Source organism: Panthera pardus, unplaced genomic scaffold, assembly GCF_024362965.1.
Source record: "Panthera pardus isolate Hobbes unplaced genomic scaffold, ASM2436296v1 HiC_scaffold_8, whole genome shotgun sequence".
NCBI classification, from domain to species: Eukaryota; Metazoa; Chordata; class Mammalia; order Carnivora; family Felidae; genus Panthera; species Panthera pardus.
In genome coordinates this window covers 98,638,986-98,658,011 of record NW_026527013.1, presented here as the reverse complement: position 1 = coordinate 98,658,011, position 19,026 = coordinate 98,638,986, and the positions used below count along the sequence as shown (strand labels likewise).

General features: G+C 39.0%; 1 protein-coding gene across 5 annotated transcripts in view; it reads right to left on the bottom strand.

The window, feature by feature from the left end:
* Positions 1 to 19,026, bottom strand: part of DYNC1I1 (dynein cytoplasmic 1 intermediate chain 1) — a 313,409-nt gene that overhangs the window by 219,688 nt on the left and 74,695 nt on the right. For all 5 annotated transcript variants that reach the window (XM_053896695.1, XM_053896694.1, XM_053896697.1 and 2 more), the window contains one exon: positions 18,887 to 19,002. In XM_053896695.1, the coding sequence (XP_053752670.1) occupies positions 18,887 to 19,002 (116 nt within the window). The remainder of the gene's footprint in view (positions 1 to 18,886; positions 19,003 to 19,026) is intronic.

Below are 19,026 nucleotides of genomic sequence, written 5' to 3'. Positions count from 1 at the left end.
ATGTCTAACCGAAACCAAATAAAATGATCCCAGCGTACAAATAGGCTTCAGATGATATAATGTGACGAGAGATTTCAACTATGTAGGCAAACCTTTCATTTTCTTACCCAAATATGCCAAGCCAAGGATTACCAAAATAGAGAGGGAGGGGAAAAGTCCTATTTCCTCAGTATTTTGTCTCTAAGGGTGGCAAGGAACATTTTTTCTCTCCTCTTTAAATTTCACCATACCTCATTAAACTAATGCTCAACATAACACTTGGACCTCACGATCTGGGTTAAATTAAAAAAAAAATAAGATAAAATGGACCCAGATGAACATGAATTTACCTAGGCTGACACTTCTAGAAATGGTTATCGGAAGATGCATCACCACCAGCCCACCCATGAATCCCTTCAGCAGCTCAAATCACTGCCTCTCTGGAGCACCTGAAGACAACTGGGACATTATTTAGTTTTACCAGATGACTCTACTGAGGTTTCCACTGTGTGTGAACTAAAGAGAGAAGGAAACAACTGGTCAAATCCAGGTACTTTAAGAAATATGGCATATCTGTCCGTCCTCTTGGGGAAACAGGCACATTCCCCCAAAACACGCTGTAACTAAGAAAAGCCCAATTTTGGCAAGAGCACTGTCCTGATCCATCTCATGAAGGGAAAATTGGTAATACATATGTATTTCCTCAGTCCTCCAGCATTGAAATCAATCTCTACCATTGAGATAATAGTTTAAGGCATCTTCCAATCATTTTCTCACTGTATCTTCATAATATCTTCTTAAGGAAAGGGTTGAAAAGAGATGTGAATTTTATGATGTCTAGACATATCAAGAATGGTTGTTCAGGAGAAGAATGATTATTTTGTAAGTAGAAGCTGTAGTGGAAAAAACAGGAAAGGAAGGGAATTTTAAATGGTACCCAGAGATAGGAAAACACATATGAATGTGGGTGTCTTCAGCCAGAGAATTATGGAACCAAGGGAATTAAGAGATTAGTGATGCACAAAGCACATCTCACCCTCTGTGAACAGTTAATAAATTACAAACTCATACACATTCACCATATTCTTACATGTTTTGTATTTTCTTCCTGCCTTGGAACTCATATTACCCAGCATTCCATTCCATGCATGTCCATATGTCTGACCCCAATTGCTTACTTAATCAAGAATGTGAATGGATTTCCATTCACCAAATGACACTAGAGAATAATCAGGGCAACTTAGTTTATTCCCACTTTCCTTGAGCCATCTGCTAAGTCTTACTTCCCAATACCAGAAAAACATAATGGCAACAGCCAAAGCCTTCAGTATGCCACACTTCTAGAGAAAATGCCACTTGCTTTATTGACTACAAGGTATCAAATTTCACAGTACAACTTTTGGGCTGTTAAGTGAAACCAACTATTCTCCCATAGTCCAAAAACTTCCTGATTTTATGAAAAGGAAAGCCTCTCAGTTCAATTTGTTTTCCTGCAACAAAATTATCCAGATTGTTATCAAAGTTAGAATCCCGAACTCATAATTTCATAGGAAATCTTATTCCACATTAGGGCTATGATAATAACCAGGGGCTGATTTGTTTGTTTCCTTTTTCACAAGTCATCAAGTGTAACAGCTTTCATGGATCTTAGCCCTCACGAACACTTCCTAACTTGCACAGTCTCCCACAGACAGGTCCGACATTATACACGTTCATAGACAAGTAAAAGAAGTTCAGAGCTCAACATCAAGTTGTCTTTATTACTGCTTCCACTCTGACCTTGAGATCCACTTCTATAAATGAGCTCTTTTCTTGTTGCTAGAATGTAAACCTCTCCCCTGAACACTGGTTACTTTCTTTTCATCTAATTACCTAGGGTCATTAATGTTATTCTCAGTACTTTCATCCCTCCAGAACTGATATCTTGCCATGATTTTCCTAATACTTGTTGAGATTCTTAGAGGACCAAATAAATAGCACCCGAATGAGAAATAAGACAAAGATAGAAGTGCAATTTGACCAAAATAACATTTTCATTATGGATAAAGTCTGAGTAAGAACGTAGTTTACTGAGAAAGCCAAATAGACTTGGCTAATTATTTTCCTGAATTAGGCAGATTTACCCACTCATTCACAGCTAAGGCCAGGCTGGATAGACCTCCCCATTTGAGTGTAAGAAGGACTAATGGCACAAGGGAGCAGAAAGTAACTTGTATGCTTGCAGGTATCCTCACTCCAGCAACAAAAGACAGAGACTGCCCAGCTTATATTTCTAAGCCTACTGATCAGATAAGTCACCATATCTCCTCTGAGGGTGGAGACTGGGGGTAGAGGAGAGTGAATAAGGGGTTGGCAAGAAGCCAGGGATATTACACTAACTGAGCTTAATACTGAAGGAAACAACAGATGTGGTCAGAAAGAGCAGTCAGTTGTTTCAATTCTCTCGTACCATGTGAGAGGCTTGGGTTAGATTTACAGGCTATGCACCAAGATAGCAGGGTTTGAAGGGTCAAATTAATAACACTATTCTTTCCTGTCCAAGTTCTGAATTAATTGAGAAGTAAGGATGAAAACAAAGACCAAACTATCATCATTACTACAGATAAGGGAGAGGCTGGCAATTGTAACTTACTGTGAAAGCAAAACTCGACTTGCTGTACCTCTCCCCCAGATTTGGGACCCTGGAAAGGCTCACATGTGGCAAAGCAAGCACTCTTACTGATGTCACTACCTCTACCTGGTCTGGAAATGACAGCAGTATAAAGAGACCAAATTTCCCATGCCTGGGAACACTGATAGATTAGTTACAATCAAGAAATGCTGGCCATTAATTATTGTCCACCAATCTTCACACAATTCTACTCTATTCGGGGAAGAAAGGCACAGGAGTCAAGGGTTTTGAGGAAATTTTGCTCTTGCTGGAAATCAGAAGAAAAGAAATGTAGGCATTTCCTTCATACTGTGCTGCCCCCCCCCCCACACACACACACACAATGAAGCCTAGGTCATATAGTTGAATGTCCATTGCCTTCAATTGGATATCCCAAATTTGAACCCTTTGTTTGTGTAAACCATATGGAGATGGTGTGGAGCTCTACTGCCCCCATTTCTATGTTCTTAGCTAGTTATTTGTTTACAACTTTTTCTGCATGCTTTATGACACAAGAGCTGAGCATGTTTCTCTTTCTACTTCTTGGTTGCCATCACTTACTCTACTTTGACAGTTTCTCTTCTTTGAAATTACTTGTTCTTTACTTCCTTGCTATTGCTCAAATAGAGTTCCTTTTCACTTAAGAGTTTTAATGCTAGCTACTATACACTATAGAAAATCAGCAAAGAAAAATACTGGATATTGGAACATTTCTTTAAATAACAAAATACTCGAAAGAGTTATTATTCCATAGTTATATATAATAAAATATAACTAATAACAACTTTCAGATTTTCATTGTCTCAGTCCTGACTCTCCTAAGAGGTGGTTTCATCCAATGTTTGCTAACAAAAGGCATGCTTGCTTCCCCTAGATGCCCATGGAAGACATCTTTAATTGACACAAGGATGGAGAATCAGACTCCTTCTCAATATAGCAATCCAGATGGTCACTACCAGTGTCTTGACCTTCAAGATGTATTTCTATTTTGGATAATTTTATCCTGTCATTTTTTAAAAATGTACCATTTACCATCAGAAGTTTTTGATACTATGTTATCTTCACATGCCAAATTTTCGGCCACCTCAGTATTTTCTCAAAAAAAGTTTTTTACAACTTTCCTTACACCTTTTTCCACTGCAAACTATTATTCTCATGGTACCATATTTCACTCTTGGACATCTCTTTGTAGGCCAATGCATGATCTCTTTTGGTTATAATTTGCTTGCCTATACTGCTACCATATTCTCCTATCACACACACTTGCCCACTATTTGTATCGACCCTGTGGAACCCTTTCTGGCAGTTCTGATGTCATCAGGGTTCCCACTGTCATTCCTGTGCCATCACTCACTAATATTCTAGAATGAGATTTATACCTGCCATTTTATTTTTGTTTTCTGTATATCTCATGTCTAGTTTTCCTTTTATTATTCTTTTGCTGCTTTCTTTTACATTAAGCAAATCTTTTCTGATAGAACATCTTAATTTTAAATAATTTTTTCACTATTTTTATTTCTTGCTTCAGATTTATGTTAACTTAATTCCAATGAAATGTAGAAATGTTACACCTATATTGCTCTATTCCCCTTCCCCATTTTATGCTATGTTATTGTTATGCATAATATATCTATACATGTTATAGAGCCAACAATACATTGTTATAACTATTACTTTATATAATTTTATGTATCTTAAAGAAGCTAAGAGAAGAAAGAAGCAATTACGTACTTATAGCTTTTTTTAATTTAGCTTTGTACTTGGTTCTCCTCATTTTTTCTTATGCATTCAAATTATCATGTGGAGTCATTTCTGTAGGCAAAATGCAGCTTTGTGCCCACCCCCTTCCTTTGTGTGGCTACCAGCAATAAATTTCTACATATTATAGTTCCAGCAATATAATTCTATGCATAGTGTTTTATATAACTGTTATTTAAATTAGTTAAGAGAAGAAAGAAAAAGAAATATGCACTTATATTGTCTTCTGTAGTTACATAATAAATTGCCTTTACTTGCCTTCTTTGTTTTCTCCTGTGGATGTGAATTTGGGGTCACTTGCTCCTAGCCTGAAGAACTTCCTTTAGTGTTTCTTTTTTTTCTTTCCTAAGTTTTTTTATTTTTATTTTTGAGAGACAGAGAAAGACAGAGCATGGAGTGAAAAAGGGCAGAAGGAGAAGGAGACACAGAATCTGAAGCAGGCTCCAGGCTCTGAGCTGTCAGCACAGAGCCTGACATGGGGCTCGAACTCATGAACTGTGAGATCATGACCTGAGCTGAAGTTGAATGCTTAACGAACTAAGCCACTCAGGAGCCCCTAATGATTCTTATAATGTGGTTCTACTAGCAGCAAATCCTCTCAGTGCTTGTTGATCAGGAAATGTCTTTATTTCACCTTTAGTTTTAAAAGAAAGTTTTGTCAGGTTCCCATTTATCGTTGCCAGTTTTGACTTTGAGCACTTTGAATACGTTATCCCATTGTCTTCTGGCTGCCATTATTTCTGATGAGAAGTCAGGTGTTAATCCTATCGGGCTCCCTTGAAAGTGAAAATTCATTTTTCTCTTTCTGCTTTCAATATTTATACTAAGATGTGTCTTTTGTGAAACTCTTTGAATTTATCCTACTTGGAATTTGTTGACACTTTTGGGTTTGTAGATTAAAGTTTTCATCAAGTTTTAGAAGTTTTCAACCATTATTTCTTCAAATATTTTTTCCTGCTCCTTTCTCTCTCACCTTTGTCTGGTACTCCCAACACATAAATGCTGGTTCACCTAATGGTATCCACATTTCTCTGAGGATCTCATTTTTCTTCATTCTCATTGCTCTCTGATGATTAGATTGAATACTCTCTATCAATCTATCTTTGAGTTTGCTACTTCTGCCAGTTTAATTTACTGCTGTGCTTTCTGATTTTTTTTTTTGAGTTTTTATACTTTTCAAATCCAGAACACATTTGGTTCTTTTTTTTATAACTTATATGTCTTTGCTGATATTCTCTATTTGATGAAATAATACAAGCACACCTTTACTTACATACATAAATATATGTGTATGTATATGTATATATATATATATATATGTGTGTGTGTGTGTGTGTGTGTGTGTGTGTGTATAGAAAGAGAGAGAGAGAGAGAGAAAAACTAGTACTATTTTGAAGTTTTTATCTGTTGTATCAAACATCTGCTCACTTTCATAGGCAGTGTATTTTGTTTTGGTTTGTTTTTTTGCCTGCTTTTTTCCTGTCAGACTTTCCATTTTCTTTGTATGCCTCACATTTTTTGTAGTTGTTGTTGGAAACTGGTTATTTTAGTTATTATATAGTAGAAATTCTGGGCTCTGGTTGATTCCCTCCACCCCCCTCCCCCCCAGGAGTTGGTTATTATTATTTGCTGCTTTATCTGTTTAGTGACTAGAATTATTTTGGTATAATCTGTTCTCCCCCCTCCCCATATAGCGTGAAGCCTCTGACATTGCTCCTTGGAGGATGTAGCCTCAGACATGTGCAAAGTCATTCTGGAATGACAATATTTTTCAGTCCCTTAAACTATCCCTTTTCTTGACTATACTCCATCCTTAAGTTCCACTAATTGTTGGCAGATTATGCTATGTCATGGAGCACAAATTTCTCCATGGATTAATCCAATTAAATTCAGAGTCCTTTACAAAAATAGTTCTTGAGATCAATTTTTGAGACTATCTGATCCTAGGAAGGCTCTTCTTAGCTGTCTATTTCTGTGGTTCTATCTGGTAAACTAGCTAGCCTATGGTTTCGCTTCTATCTCAAATGCATCTACCAGTTGCTTCTTAATTGCTTTACACCATAACCTCCACTGTTTTGAGAATGTCCTTTGGCCTGAACATCCCCACACTCTGTTACAAATGAAGTCAGCTTCTTTGGGAAGAAGCTCTATGTTTTATGGACTGCCTTTTCCCCTGAATAAAATCTCTGAACCAAGGCTGTGGAACTGAGGGAGGGAACAGTGGCATACTTCTCTCTGAGTGACACCCTGCTTTCAGAGCTGGATGCTTGGCAGAGTGGGGTCCTGCTGTAGCCTCTGGTCTATTTGGTTTGCCTCCCCTAAGTGGAACCTCTGCTCTGCCTATGAATTAGGGTGAGGGGTGACTGAGGCCACAGAGTTTTTAGAATGCTGAATCTAAGGTAAAGTCTCCATCCCTCAAGTCTGGGCTAGGCTGAAGAAGAGAATACCCACCTCTCAGTTGCATTTGCTTGAAACTTAGGGTCTATAACATCTAGTGGCAGATATGGAAATGCTAATGTCCTGCCCCTCCCAGAAAGATAATGTAGCAGCCTTCCAACTGGGAGCTGGTGGGAGAGGCAGGTCTGTGTTCTTTGCTGCACTCATTTTGCTACAAGCTAAACCAGGAAGAGACAGGAGGGATTTCAAATACCACAGACTCTTCCTGTGCTTACCAAGTTTTAGTAAGTTTTCTTGAATAAATGTTTTTTTCATTTTCTGTATGCCCTTGGGATCATTTCCAGAGACTTTAAATAGGTGTTGTTTTTTGTTTTTTGTTCTCTGTGTGTGTGTGTGTGTGTGTTTTAATAATGCTCACTAGCTTTACTGGGAAGCAAATCCACAAAGCTCCCCATGTTGCCATGCTGGAAGTGAAACCTTTATATACTTCTTGAGTTAGTCAATATAGCAATTGTTATTCTGCCGGAAATAAAAAGGTTTATTATACCTTGTTATTTTCTTTAATCCTGGTATTTCTTGAATCTATTATTGATGAAGAGCAATGAACAGAAACATCCTCTTCATTTTGGCATGCAGTGGGACTTATATTTGAAGAGTATTAATGTGCTTTTCTATTTGTCTTTCTGAACATAATGATCTTCACTCTAGTCTACCTAGGGCACTCATTTGCTAGAAGAGAGATGAGAATTTGATACAAAAGAATGAAAATAAAGCAGCTCAGGCAAGATTCAGTTCCCTTCTCAAAACAGAGTTAGGTTTAATTGAAGGAGAAAGAATATTCCAAATTCCTTTTCCTTACCAGTTAGAATATCAGAAACTGTAAATATCATTCCTTCCATGCACACCTTCCCCCAATCTATGGGGGAAGTTAAACACAGGAGTTTATTTCTAGGTAAGTGGCAAGGGAAGGAGCATGAAGAAGAAGAAGAAGAAGAAGAAGAAGAAGAAGAAGAAGAAGGGAGACATTTTTAGACATATCTGGACTTCCGCCTTCCACTTTCTGGAGAGAAGCATCGGGAAGGGTGTGATGTTAAATAAACTGAAAAGAGATAAGCACAGGGACCCTTGTCCTGTTTGGGAATCTAGGAGGAGACCATTATGCAGCAGGTCTCATTTGCCACAAGGCACCCCAGCATTACGGGTGGTCGGCAAGATAAAACAGAAGAACTGATGAGTGCTGCTGAGCCTCCATCAGATCCTCTGAGGTATGGACACTGAATCGAGGACCACTCTGCCATGAGGGTCTCCTGTCGTAAATAAAGAGACTATGTGGCTTGGGCTGGGGATTGACTTCTAGACCAGGGGCTGGATAGAGGACAGGGCATTCACTCAAGGTCTGGAGACAGTGAAAGCTGAGAGAAAATCGAATTATCAAGAAGGAACTCCTAGGAACATTGCCAAGGCAGAGGGACAGAAGCTAGTCCACCAGCCACATGCTGTAGCACTGGCTGCCGGCGCCCAGGTGGTCAAAGAACATTATATCAAAGAACAGCAGATGTAAGCCAGCTTACTGTCAAGGACTGGCAAGAGGCCAGAGTCCCTGTCATCCCTCCCACTCCACCAAGACCATGAGATCACGTAAACCTCACCTTTATCTCCTCTACTCTTGCCACGTTCTTAGGAAGAAGGTGGGAGTGACATTTGAGCGTTTCCACCCAGTTTTAACAGCACATGCCAATGACGCTGTTTAAAAAATAAGAGACTGCACTAACGTTCATTTCATACATTTTCTTCATTTTCCTTTGACAGCCAGTAGTATTATAGATAGCTGCAGACAAAATGAAGGGGTTCCATTCTCTTTGCACTTCTGATTTATAAGATGGGTAAATTCTATAGCAACACTGCAAATATATGAGCTTGCTGGGCACATAATAAATATAATTTTTTATCCTCCCCTTTTTTCTTTTCAGATCAGAGTAGGCATTTTTTAAATATATATTTTTGGCTGCCCAGCATCCAAACATTTTTTGGAAGGGAGTATACCAAAACAGATCAAATTAGAGTCAGAGCTTCCCTTAGCGTTATGGAAGTGGGGCTAGGGGAGTTATTCCTCTGCCTGGCCCCTCATAGTAATGCAGGGCATGTAACCGAGGTCTAGCTAAGTGGACTTCCATACCGCTCTTTAAACCTCAAGGGACTATTGTCAAGGTTCAGAGAGAAGTACAGGTTTTCAAGGCAACAGTGACTACAGAGATTAAATTCTGAGCGTAACTGTGAGTGTCCAATAACAGGAAGTCCAGGATGCTCAGGTCTTACCAGCCTGAACAGACATCAGTGGCATGACCTTGAGAGCTGCTGTCTCCATCAGTGTGGACTGCCGTCACAAAATACCATAGACTGAGTGGCTGAAACAACAGAAATTTATTTTCTCACAGTTCTGGAGGCTGGGAAGTCTAAGATCAAGTTACTAGCCGATTCAGTTTGTCAGAGCTCCCTTCCTGGCTTGCAGACGCCTCCTCACTGTGTCCTCACATGGCCTTTCCTCTGTGTGTGCACGTGGAAACAGAAAGAGACAGATCTCTTTGTTCCTCCTCTTCTAGGGCCATCAATCCTATTGGATTAGGATTCTACCCTGATGACCTCATTTAGCCTTAATTACATCCTAAAAGTCTTATTTCAAATACAGTAACATTAGAGGTTAGGGCTGCCTTGCTTCTTTCTATTCCTGACCTAATTCTAATTCACCAATTCTATCAAGTATCTCCTATCTTTCCAACAAATCCTTGTTCTGTTTAGGCTAACCAGAGCTAATTTTTATTATTGGCAACCATGAACCCAGACTGGAACAGATATTAGTATCAGAAGACAATCACTCAGGGAATTGGTGTTGGTTATTTGCCCTAATAGGGGCTAAAGAAAATGAAAACTCAGAGTTTGGGAATGAGAACCTGTCAGCCATAACAAATAGCTGGATAATTTTTCTCCTGTGGTGATCTTTAATGAAGTGCCCATTGAAAAGAAGGATTTAAGGGATCAAAGTGTCACTGCCACTGAACAGTGTGAATGGCAGGAAGAATTTAAAGACATCAGGTTGAGGTGGATGCTTCTAATGAAACTGGACAGCTTAAAAAAGAGATGACAAACTCAAATCTCTATATTTTAGCTCAAGGCATAGACCCAGGGAATTTCTCTGGTTGTGATAAACATCTGCATAAATGTCTGCCAAAAATCAAAAGCAAATTTTAAATTTTGTGGGCTCCTGAATAAAGCCCTTTGAGTTGCCAGACTCACCAAGTTGCTCATGTGAAAGTGACGGGGCTGATTAGTAAATAATGGAAAACTGAACTTGGGGAAAACTACCGAGGCTTGGGCATAGCCCCAAACCACATTCTACACTAAGCCTTGCTTGACAACCGGAGGAGACCCACCTCATTTCTTTTTGCATCTTGGCCATCTTATATCAGGGCTGAGCCAGCTCTCTGGCTGTATCAATGGACCTTGATCATCCCACCTGCCACACAGAGCATCATCCCAGCAGGATCTGGAAAGTAAGCTTTCACTGAAAAAATAACTAGTACCAAGCTTCTCTTGGTTTCTGCCTGTCCTCTGAGCCTTCTTTTTCAATCTTCATTTTTATTCTGTCAGTTACAGAATATCCTGCCATTCAAGCTCTTTCTTACTCAAATTAACCATAGTTTCTAGTGGTTGAAACTGAAGTCAGAAGCATTTCCCTCACCTCTTACCTTTTGACCTACTTTTCTTTTATTTCTTCCATTATCTGGTTCATAAGGCAGACAGTTGTGGTTAATCTTTGAGCCAAGTCAGGTCATCCATCCATTCCCATACCAAATATTAAGCACTGTGGTAGGCTCTAGTGGTACACAGAATTAATGTGTCTGTGACCAGGGATAAGGACCTATGAGAAGGAATGCCCTGAAGGGTCAAGGGGACTATATTTGTAAATGGACCTGGGAGAAGCAATTAGTGATCTAGGATTACATATTTACTTGATATCTGGTCTATAATTTGGTACTAGTTATTTTTTCAGTGAAATTTACTTAGATCATCCACCTACAATGTGTAAGACTTGGAGTCAGATTAGAAAAAAAAATCTTAGAACTGCTTTTGTGTACTTAACATGAGCTTCCAGTCCTGTAGCCTTAGTTGAGCCTCATTATTCATCTTCCTGCTATGAAGAGGCCCTTTAGGATACCTTAAGGTTGTAAGAAATACTAAAGGGGTGGATCCATCATAGTAGCTTTAGAAGAATAATGTTTTTATTTCATGCAAAATCATTTACTTCTGAACTCCATCAGCACATTAGCCCTTGACCTAGAGAGTATATTATGTTAGTTAATTAATTAAGTTAGTTAGCTAACTGATGGTTAAACAGAAAGTTACTAGACCATCTGCCTAAGATATAACAGTTTATTTTCCAGTATGGTATTGTAACCACGACAAAATCTCATTTTGAGCTTAAAGTTTACGTGATGCTCTAGAGCCATTTTTCTCAATTCCCATCCCCCTTGTATAGAACTACAAATAACAGAGGTATAGGAAATAAGGCAGTGTGCACCGGCACCAAGGCTTGCTCTGAATTTTTTTTTTTATTGCATTCTGGTTTCCTTTTTAGTTGTCATTTAGCACGCTTCTGTTTTTAATTGGAAAGAATATTTTGGATAAATTAATTTATTTGACTGTACCATCTATGGCACTATCACTAGGTGCGTAAAATAGTACGTTAACTTTTACCGTGAAGCTTCTCCTTTGGAATATCAAGACTGGCTAGCATCAAATTATGGAAAGAGCCTAAATGTCCATCAACTGATGAATGGATAAAGAAATTGTGGTTTATATACACAATGGAATACTACGTGGCAACGAGAAAAAATGAAATATGGCCTTTTGTAGCAACATGGATGGAACTGGAGAGTGTGATGCTAAGTGAAATAAGCCATACAGAGAAAGACAGATACCATATGGTTTCACTCTTATGTGGATCCTGAGAAACATAACAGAAACCCATGGGGGAGGGGAAGGAAAAAAAAAAAAAAAAGAAAAGAGGTTAGAGTGGGAGAGAGCCAAAGCATTAGAGACTGTTAAAAACTGAGAACAAACTGAGGGTTGATGGGGGGTGGGAGGGAGGGCAGGGTGGGAGGGAGGGCAGGGTGGGTGATGGGTATTGAGGAGGGCACCTTTTGGGATGAGCACTGGGTGTTGTATGGAAACCAATTTGACAGTAAATTTCATATATTAAAAAATAAAAAAAAGAAAAAAAAAAAAAATCATGGCAGGCGAGGTTTGATGCTCCCCCTCCCCCCACCACGTGCCCATTCTTTTCCCACCAACTTAGCTGGTGATCTTCCCAAATTGACTGGGATTCTGTCTCCTTATCAATAAAAAGAAAAAAATAGAAAAAAAAAAAAAAAAAAAAAGACTGGCTAGCATCTAAGCCAGTATTTATTTTAATGTGCAATCTAAATCAAGAACCAAGCCATCAAAGCTCTCCTGACCAACAGCTAAAAAGGTGTTTCAGAGACAGGGAAAACAACTATCTTTTTTTTTTTTTAACCAGAAAATTTGTCTATTCAATGTAAATAATATCTAAAAAATAATGTCTAAAATGTCTATGTTCCTAAAGTAGCCCATCTTTTTGTGTTTGTTTGTTTGTTTTGGTTTGGTTTTGTCTTTCAAGAGACTTGCCAAGATGATACAAGGTTAACACTACTAAAGAAAACTAATATGCTAGGAGAGGATCCCTCAGCCACTGACCTTGTTAACAATGGGCCTGAAGCCTCTACAGTTAGCTCTGAAAGAAGATTAAAACTTTAATTAAGTGTCAAAGGAGAAATAGCAGGCATATTTCAAGAAAGCAAAACATGGCAGATGTCAATATTCTTCTGGAAGAGTACCAATTCTTATCTATGGAACTGAAACTAAATATGAAATTAATGTGTGTCATCTTCACTAGGGAGTTTTAATTTGCATCCAGATGCCAACATGGGTTACCTCCAAATACCTGGCTGTTCTTTAAATAGTATGTTTAGAGAATGTGGTCACCAGAAGAAGAACTTGAGCTAAGGCTATAACCCCAAAGCCTGTGGTCTCCCATGTTATCTTCAGAGGTTTTAGGATTTGCTTCCACTAAGAAATTATAACCCTAAGAACTGCCTGGTTTCGTATTTAAGGCTCCAAATAAATATTTCCACTTTGATTCTCTGGAAAATGACTTTATTTGGCAATTTTGTAACAAAGAGTTACGCTCTTGGGGCCACTAAGGTGTAGGGAGATTTAAATTTTTTTTAAGTTTACTTATTTTGAGAGACAGAGGGAGAGTGCAAATACACAAGTAGGGGAAAGGCAGAAAGAGAGAGAGACAGAATCCCAAGCAGGCTCCACATTGTCAGCACAGAGCCTGATGCAGGACTCAAACTCATGAATGGTATCATGACCTGAGCTGAAATCAAGGGTCAGATGCTTAACTGACTGAGCCACCCAGGTGCCCACACTAGGCATTTTTAAATGTACCCAGTGGAAGCCATTACCAAAGTGATTTGCTATCCACCAGCAACCATTTGAAATTACTACAACAAAGTCTCCTTTAAGAGTCATTTTACATTGTTATTTTCTCACTTCCCCCACAGAATTTTGACCCAATGAAATATGTATATTTTTGAGAGTTTTTTAAAATCGATTATCCTGTTGTATTTCTATGCTACCAAAACATGTTTATAAGTGGGAATTATTTTCTTTGTAATTTTGTAAAGCTCTGTGGTTAAAATGTTTTTCTCTATTATTATAACATTTTCATTAACTAATAATTTACAAAACCAAAGGAAACATATTAAATTTTTGGCACATCAGTATTGCAAAAACATAAAACCTCACTTCTTTAACAATTCTTCTTTTTTAATGTTTATTTGTTTTTGAGAGAGAGAGAGAGAGAGCACAAGTGGGGGAGGGGCAGAGAGAGAGAGGGAGACACAGAATCTGAAGCAGGCTCCACATTGTCAGCACAGAGCCTGATGCGGGACTCAAACTCATGAATGATATCAAGACCTGAGCTGAAATCAAGGGTCAGATGCTTAACCGACTGAGTCACCCAGATACCCCAGGTGTAGGAAGATCTAGAACTCAACTTTAAGCAGTTTAGAATTCAAATCTTGATCATTGTCTCCAATCACTTCACACAGAAAGAGAGGGGAGCAGGAAGAGGGAAAAGGGCATTAAGTGTAGAGAGCTAACAAGGAGGTCATACACGGTCTTTAGCAGTCCTTTGTATAGCATGAAGACACAGCAGAAACAATGAAAACCCCATTGTTTATGGGAGGTCTATGAAGGGAGAACCCAGAGGAGAGCCCACAATTGTCTCTATCATGGCAGAATGAAGCTTATTTGTGGACTTGCCCTCCTGGGCATACAACTTTGCTCCTGTCCAATCATCTGACACCTGCTTCGACATAGCTGATCTCATAAAAAGGAAGAGAATCTATGACATCATCATGCCCCTGGGGGAGCTCTCTATAAGTCAGGGAGGTCTCCTCACCCAAGTGTCTCTGTCCATCCATGATGAAGTGAACACCAGGCTGGCTTTGAAGGTCTCAGCTTCTGACTCCGTGAAATGCTGCTCTGTGGTAGACTTGAGCTTTCCAATAAAGGAGGTATTAACCCCGGGTGGCTACTGAGTACTTGAGATGTGGCTAATGCAACAGAAGAACTGCATTTTTACTTTTATTTAACTTCAAACACTGGTATTTGATTCTATTACTGAAAAGCTTTTAAATATGTTTGGGGCAACTGTGGCATATGAATCTGCTGTTTCAGCTGTAAATTTTAAGAAATCTAATTACTATTCAAGTATTTCCAATGAAAATTAAGTGTCTGAATTGGGATATGTCCTAAGTGTAAAATACAAGCCAGATTTTGAAGACTTAATACAGAAAAAGAATCTACAATATCTCATTGATAAGTTTTATACTGACTACATATTAAAATGATAATATTTTTAACATGTTGGATTAAATAAAACATTATTAAAATTAATGGCTCATTATGTTTCTATTGGACAATGCTAGACTAGACTACTCTAGACAACCCTCATACTTACAGCTTCTGTATTAAGTGTATGCTGAAGAAGATGGGAAGCCGAAGTGGAAATGCTCTTCAACCAGTTAAGAAAAAAAATGTTTTTAAAGTGCAAATGTGAAACAAGAACCTTCCTTAGCCACTTTTCTGCACACCTCTTCCAAGATCAAAGTATTTAAATAGTGTCTCTGCTCTCTGCACAGTAAAAACTTGGTGACTGCTTTGCTCTACCCTGGTCATCCCATGATTTTCTCCTTCAATTCTCAGAACTGTGCCATGTTCATCAGCAGTTAATGCTTGCACCAGCCCCAGGACTGAAATTAGTGGCCTGGCGGAAATGGCAACACTGAACTCCCCTTACCACACAATCTCACTCTCATGACTTTTCCTTTAAAAATCCATAAACCAATGTAGCCGTAATGCATAGATCATTCTCCTTCCTCTCTGAAGGATAGTGAATACCTTCTCTTCCTTCTTTCTTATTCCTCCAGTATCATGTCATTCTCCATTTCTTCCATTGATGTCCATTGAGCCCTTTCCTTGTGCCAGGCACTGTGTGCAGCATGGAAGTGAAGGACACACAGCCTGCTTCAGACAGACATTTAGATAATTGTTAAATGCAGCACAATAAAGGAGAAATGCACTGTGCCCACAGTAGGAGGGATGCCTACCGGAAGTGTAATTACCAAGGAGCTGACCTTTGACTGTTCCTTCTTCCTTTGACTTCCCAAAGGAAGGCAAATAGGAGAGATGGCATTCCGGGCAGGGGGGCAGTAGGTGCGAGTGTATGGAGGCTGAGGCTGTGTGGCACCTTGGAAAATGAAAGCAGGTTGGTCTTTCTTGGGTATAAGAAATAAGGCATGGGAAGGAAGTAAAAGGAAGGTGAGTAGCCAACATGAAGCCATTAAGTTCCCATTTATAAGATATCATGAAGAGGAGAGGAAGATCAGAGAATACCTCAAAACTATCAACAGGTTGTGTAAGTTTCTTCCTCCTCCTTCCAGAGCAGCTTACACATTACCAGCAAGCTAAGAAATCCTCATTCTCCCAGAGGTCATTATAGAACTTAGGAGTTTCCAATATGTCTGTGGCATCATCACCTCTGTCATTCAACAGCATTTATTGGGTACCTAGCATGAGCCAGTCACTTACCTACTATAATAAGGATGCAGAAGACCGGCTTCCTAACTAATTTCAGGAAGTCACAGTCAGTCCAGAGAGTATTAATAACAGGCAACGCACAGGTAGTTTGGCAGGGATGCATAATTTTTTCCTTTCTTACTACTTGGGAATAAAAGGCATGTGTTTAAAATGTTTTGGGAGTAGAAATAACCTGCTCCCCAAATCAGTGTTTCCTATTCTCAGCCTTTTTCTCTGCAACTAATGACCTAAATTTGAATTGAAAAAAAAAAAAATAGTATTCACATGGACTTCATTCCCCAATCTTCCTGGTTTAAATCACTCTCTGGAGTGTTTCTCAGAACAGGCCATTATGATCACAAGTTAAGAGAATGTTGGTGGAGAAAAGAAGCTTAAGCTTAGGCAAAGTACCTTCCCCTTCATTTTAAAGTGGTAACATGTAAAAAACTGAATTCACTTGAACTCCATTGGATATAGAATGTATCAATGCTCTGATTTCACTCGTTTGAATATTGTTGAGTTTCCCATAGTTCCAAAATGACTTTAAAAATAGTATTCTTTCCTACACTATGGGTAAAAATATGCTATGGGTCTTAGATACACCACAGTTTTAAATATTATCCATGCAAGAGCTTCAGTGTGTCATAAAATTCAGTAGTTCATTGTTTCCTACCTCCGAATGGCTGCAGTTGTCATGAAAACATTGCCATGGCTCAAGCCCCAAATCAGAAGCCAACCCAAACCTGCCATGTGGTCGATTCTCCCTGCAACTGCCTGCTGCTTTCCCCAAGCTCCCCCTCTGCCAGCTCCCTTCACCCAGCAGGTAAAAGGCAAGCAGTGGGCACCTTTGTCAGCCAGGCAGCTGGGCGACTGCAGGTAGCCAAAGGTCAAAGAATCATCTGTGGTAAGAGGACAATTTGCTGAACCCAAATCTAAAGTTCTTCCAGTCTAAACCCATCGGGCAGTGCTTAATGTCTAGAGCTACAGTAGCTAGCTTTGAGTTCAAATCTGTATTGTGGAATTTGAACCATTGAAACACCCATCACCACAAAAAACCTCTATGAATCTTGTTAACAAAACAGGAAGACCTTCTGCCAATAGCTGAGAAATAAATTCCTTCTTTCCTGCTGCTTGGACCACAGCATAATGAGGGTTCCCAAGCTCTCTTTGCAGTAATAAAACAAATGCCCAGGCTTTTCCTTTTGATGTGTTCCAGTTTAAAAGTTTAGAGTTGATGCCTTTTCATCCTTAATTTATCTTCCCTTGTAAATATTTCTGTACCCTTTCCAGTATCTGAAGTCTACACATTTTCAAAGTAAAATTCACTCCTTCTCCGATTTCAGTTGTATAACTTTATGTTATGGGTCAAATTTTGGGCTAAATAAACATACCTCAGGCTACAGACCTGCAAATACCTCTGGCAGCAAATTAACTCAAACAAATGTTTTGGTTGGGTGGTGAGGTTGTTTTTTAATAATCTTTCTGATCTGCCTGGAGGTCCAAGGATAGCCTAGGTGAACTCCAAAAAGCTTTTCTAACTTTGTATTTTCTGCTACATTAATAGAAGGTTCTTGAAGTTGTTTAAGTGGTTGGTTTAAAATTCCACCACCAGAGGGTGCTACTTGTTTGCTTCTAAAATTCATTTCACTCTCAGATTTGAAAGATGGAGGCCCTGTCACCAAAAACTTGTCCCTGCAGCACCCAGTATTACCCAGGAAAGGTTTCCAGAAGACCTGTAGGCAACGCTCTACTTCAAGGAATCAGACTTCACTTCGCTTTGGACATTACATGTTTGGAACCAAAATTGAAAATCTCTGTAGCTTGCACAAACCCAACTGCACTAATTTATATATTCGCTGTAAAGCAAGCAAGACATTCGAATCATTTTCCATCCTCATGACTTGTGTTCAGTATTTACTACATGATGACAATGAAACCCAAACTCAAACATTCTCTTCACCACACCAAAAAGTAAAATAACATAAAGTAAAAAGAGAATTTGCCTAGCTATGCCAATCATGCTGTTTTCCAACAATGTAAACAACTCTTACACACATATATCTCTTCTGCTTGAGTGTAATGTCTCATTTCTAGGGAGCATTTTATAAGCTTCAATTTCTCTTACTGTATTTTTTTTAATGACTGGGATTTGCATCTGACTTTTCCACTTGACGTTTTCTGGTATGCATGAAGAAAGCATGGAATTCACTTCCCATTTACCTATGCGGAGTGTGCATGGAAAACTTTTTTAAATTTTAGATTTTAAGTTTTAAATGGTAAGACACTCTAGTGTGTTGTCATCTGAATAGCAAAGCCAATCAGGGGTCAGCGAAGTTTTTCCATAAAGTTCCACACTGTAGTAAAGATTTCTGGCTATATGAGGTGTAAGTTCTGTGTCACAGTTACTCAATCCTACCATAACAGCAAGAAAGTAGCCACAAAGACTATAGACACCAATGACTGGTTGTGATTGTAGTTCAGAATACTTTATTTTGAGGAACAGGTGGTGTTCTGCTACTTGCTGACTCCTGAAAATGATGAATCTTAATGTACACATTGTTTTTATTGATAAAATTCAGAAAAGTTTCTATAATGTCATCCTGTGATGATTTTGTCCTTCCTCATACAGTTGTGACAAAGCGTGACCTAAGTGATCCATTTTAAAGCTCATGGGTCCTTTGGAGGAGTACCACTAGGCTCCCTGTCCAGAACTGTCAAAATCTGAGCCAAAGGAGATCTGCACTTTCAGTGTGTCATCATGTTTATGTCTTATGAAGATTGGTTGTGGTAAAGATATAAAACCAAGAAGGATGTGACACCCTGGCAATTTCTCCTAGAGATAATATGGAAAGCAAATAAAAGACATAGCTTATTTACCTTCAGACTGATGTGTAGCCAGAGGAGTCTGGGTCTCCTTGGAGTACGACACAACTTCCCTGGGCAGAAAATCCACCTGGGTAACCTTCGACACACCCAGCCTGTGCAGTCTTCGTCTGTAAGTAACAAAGGACAAACAC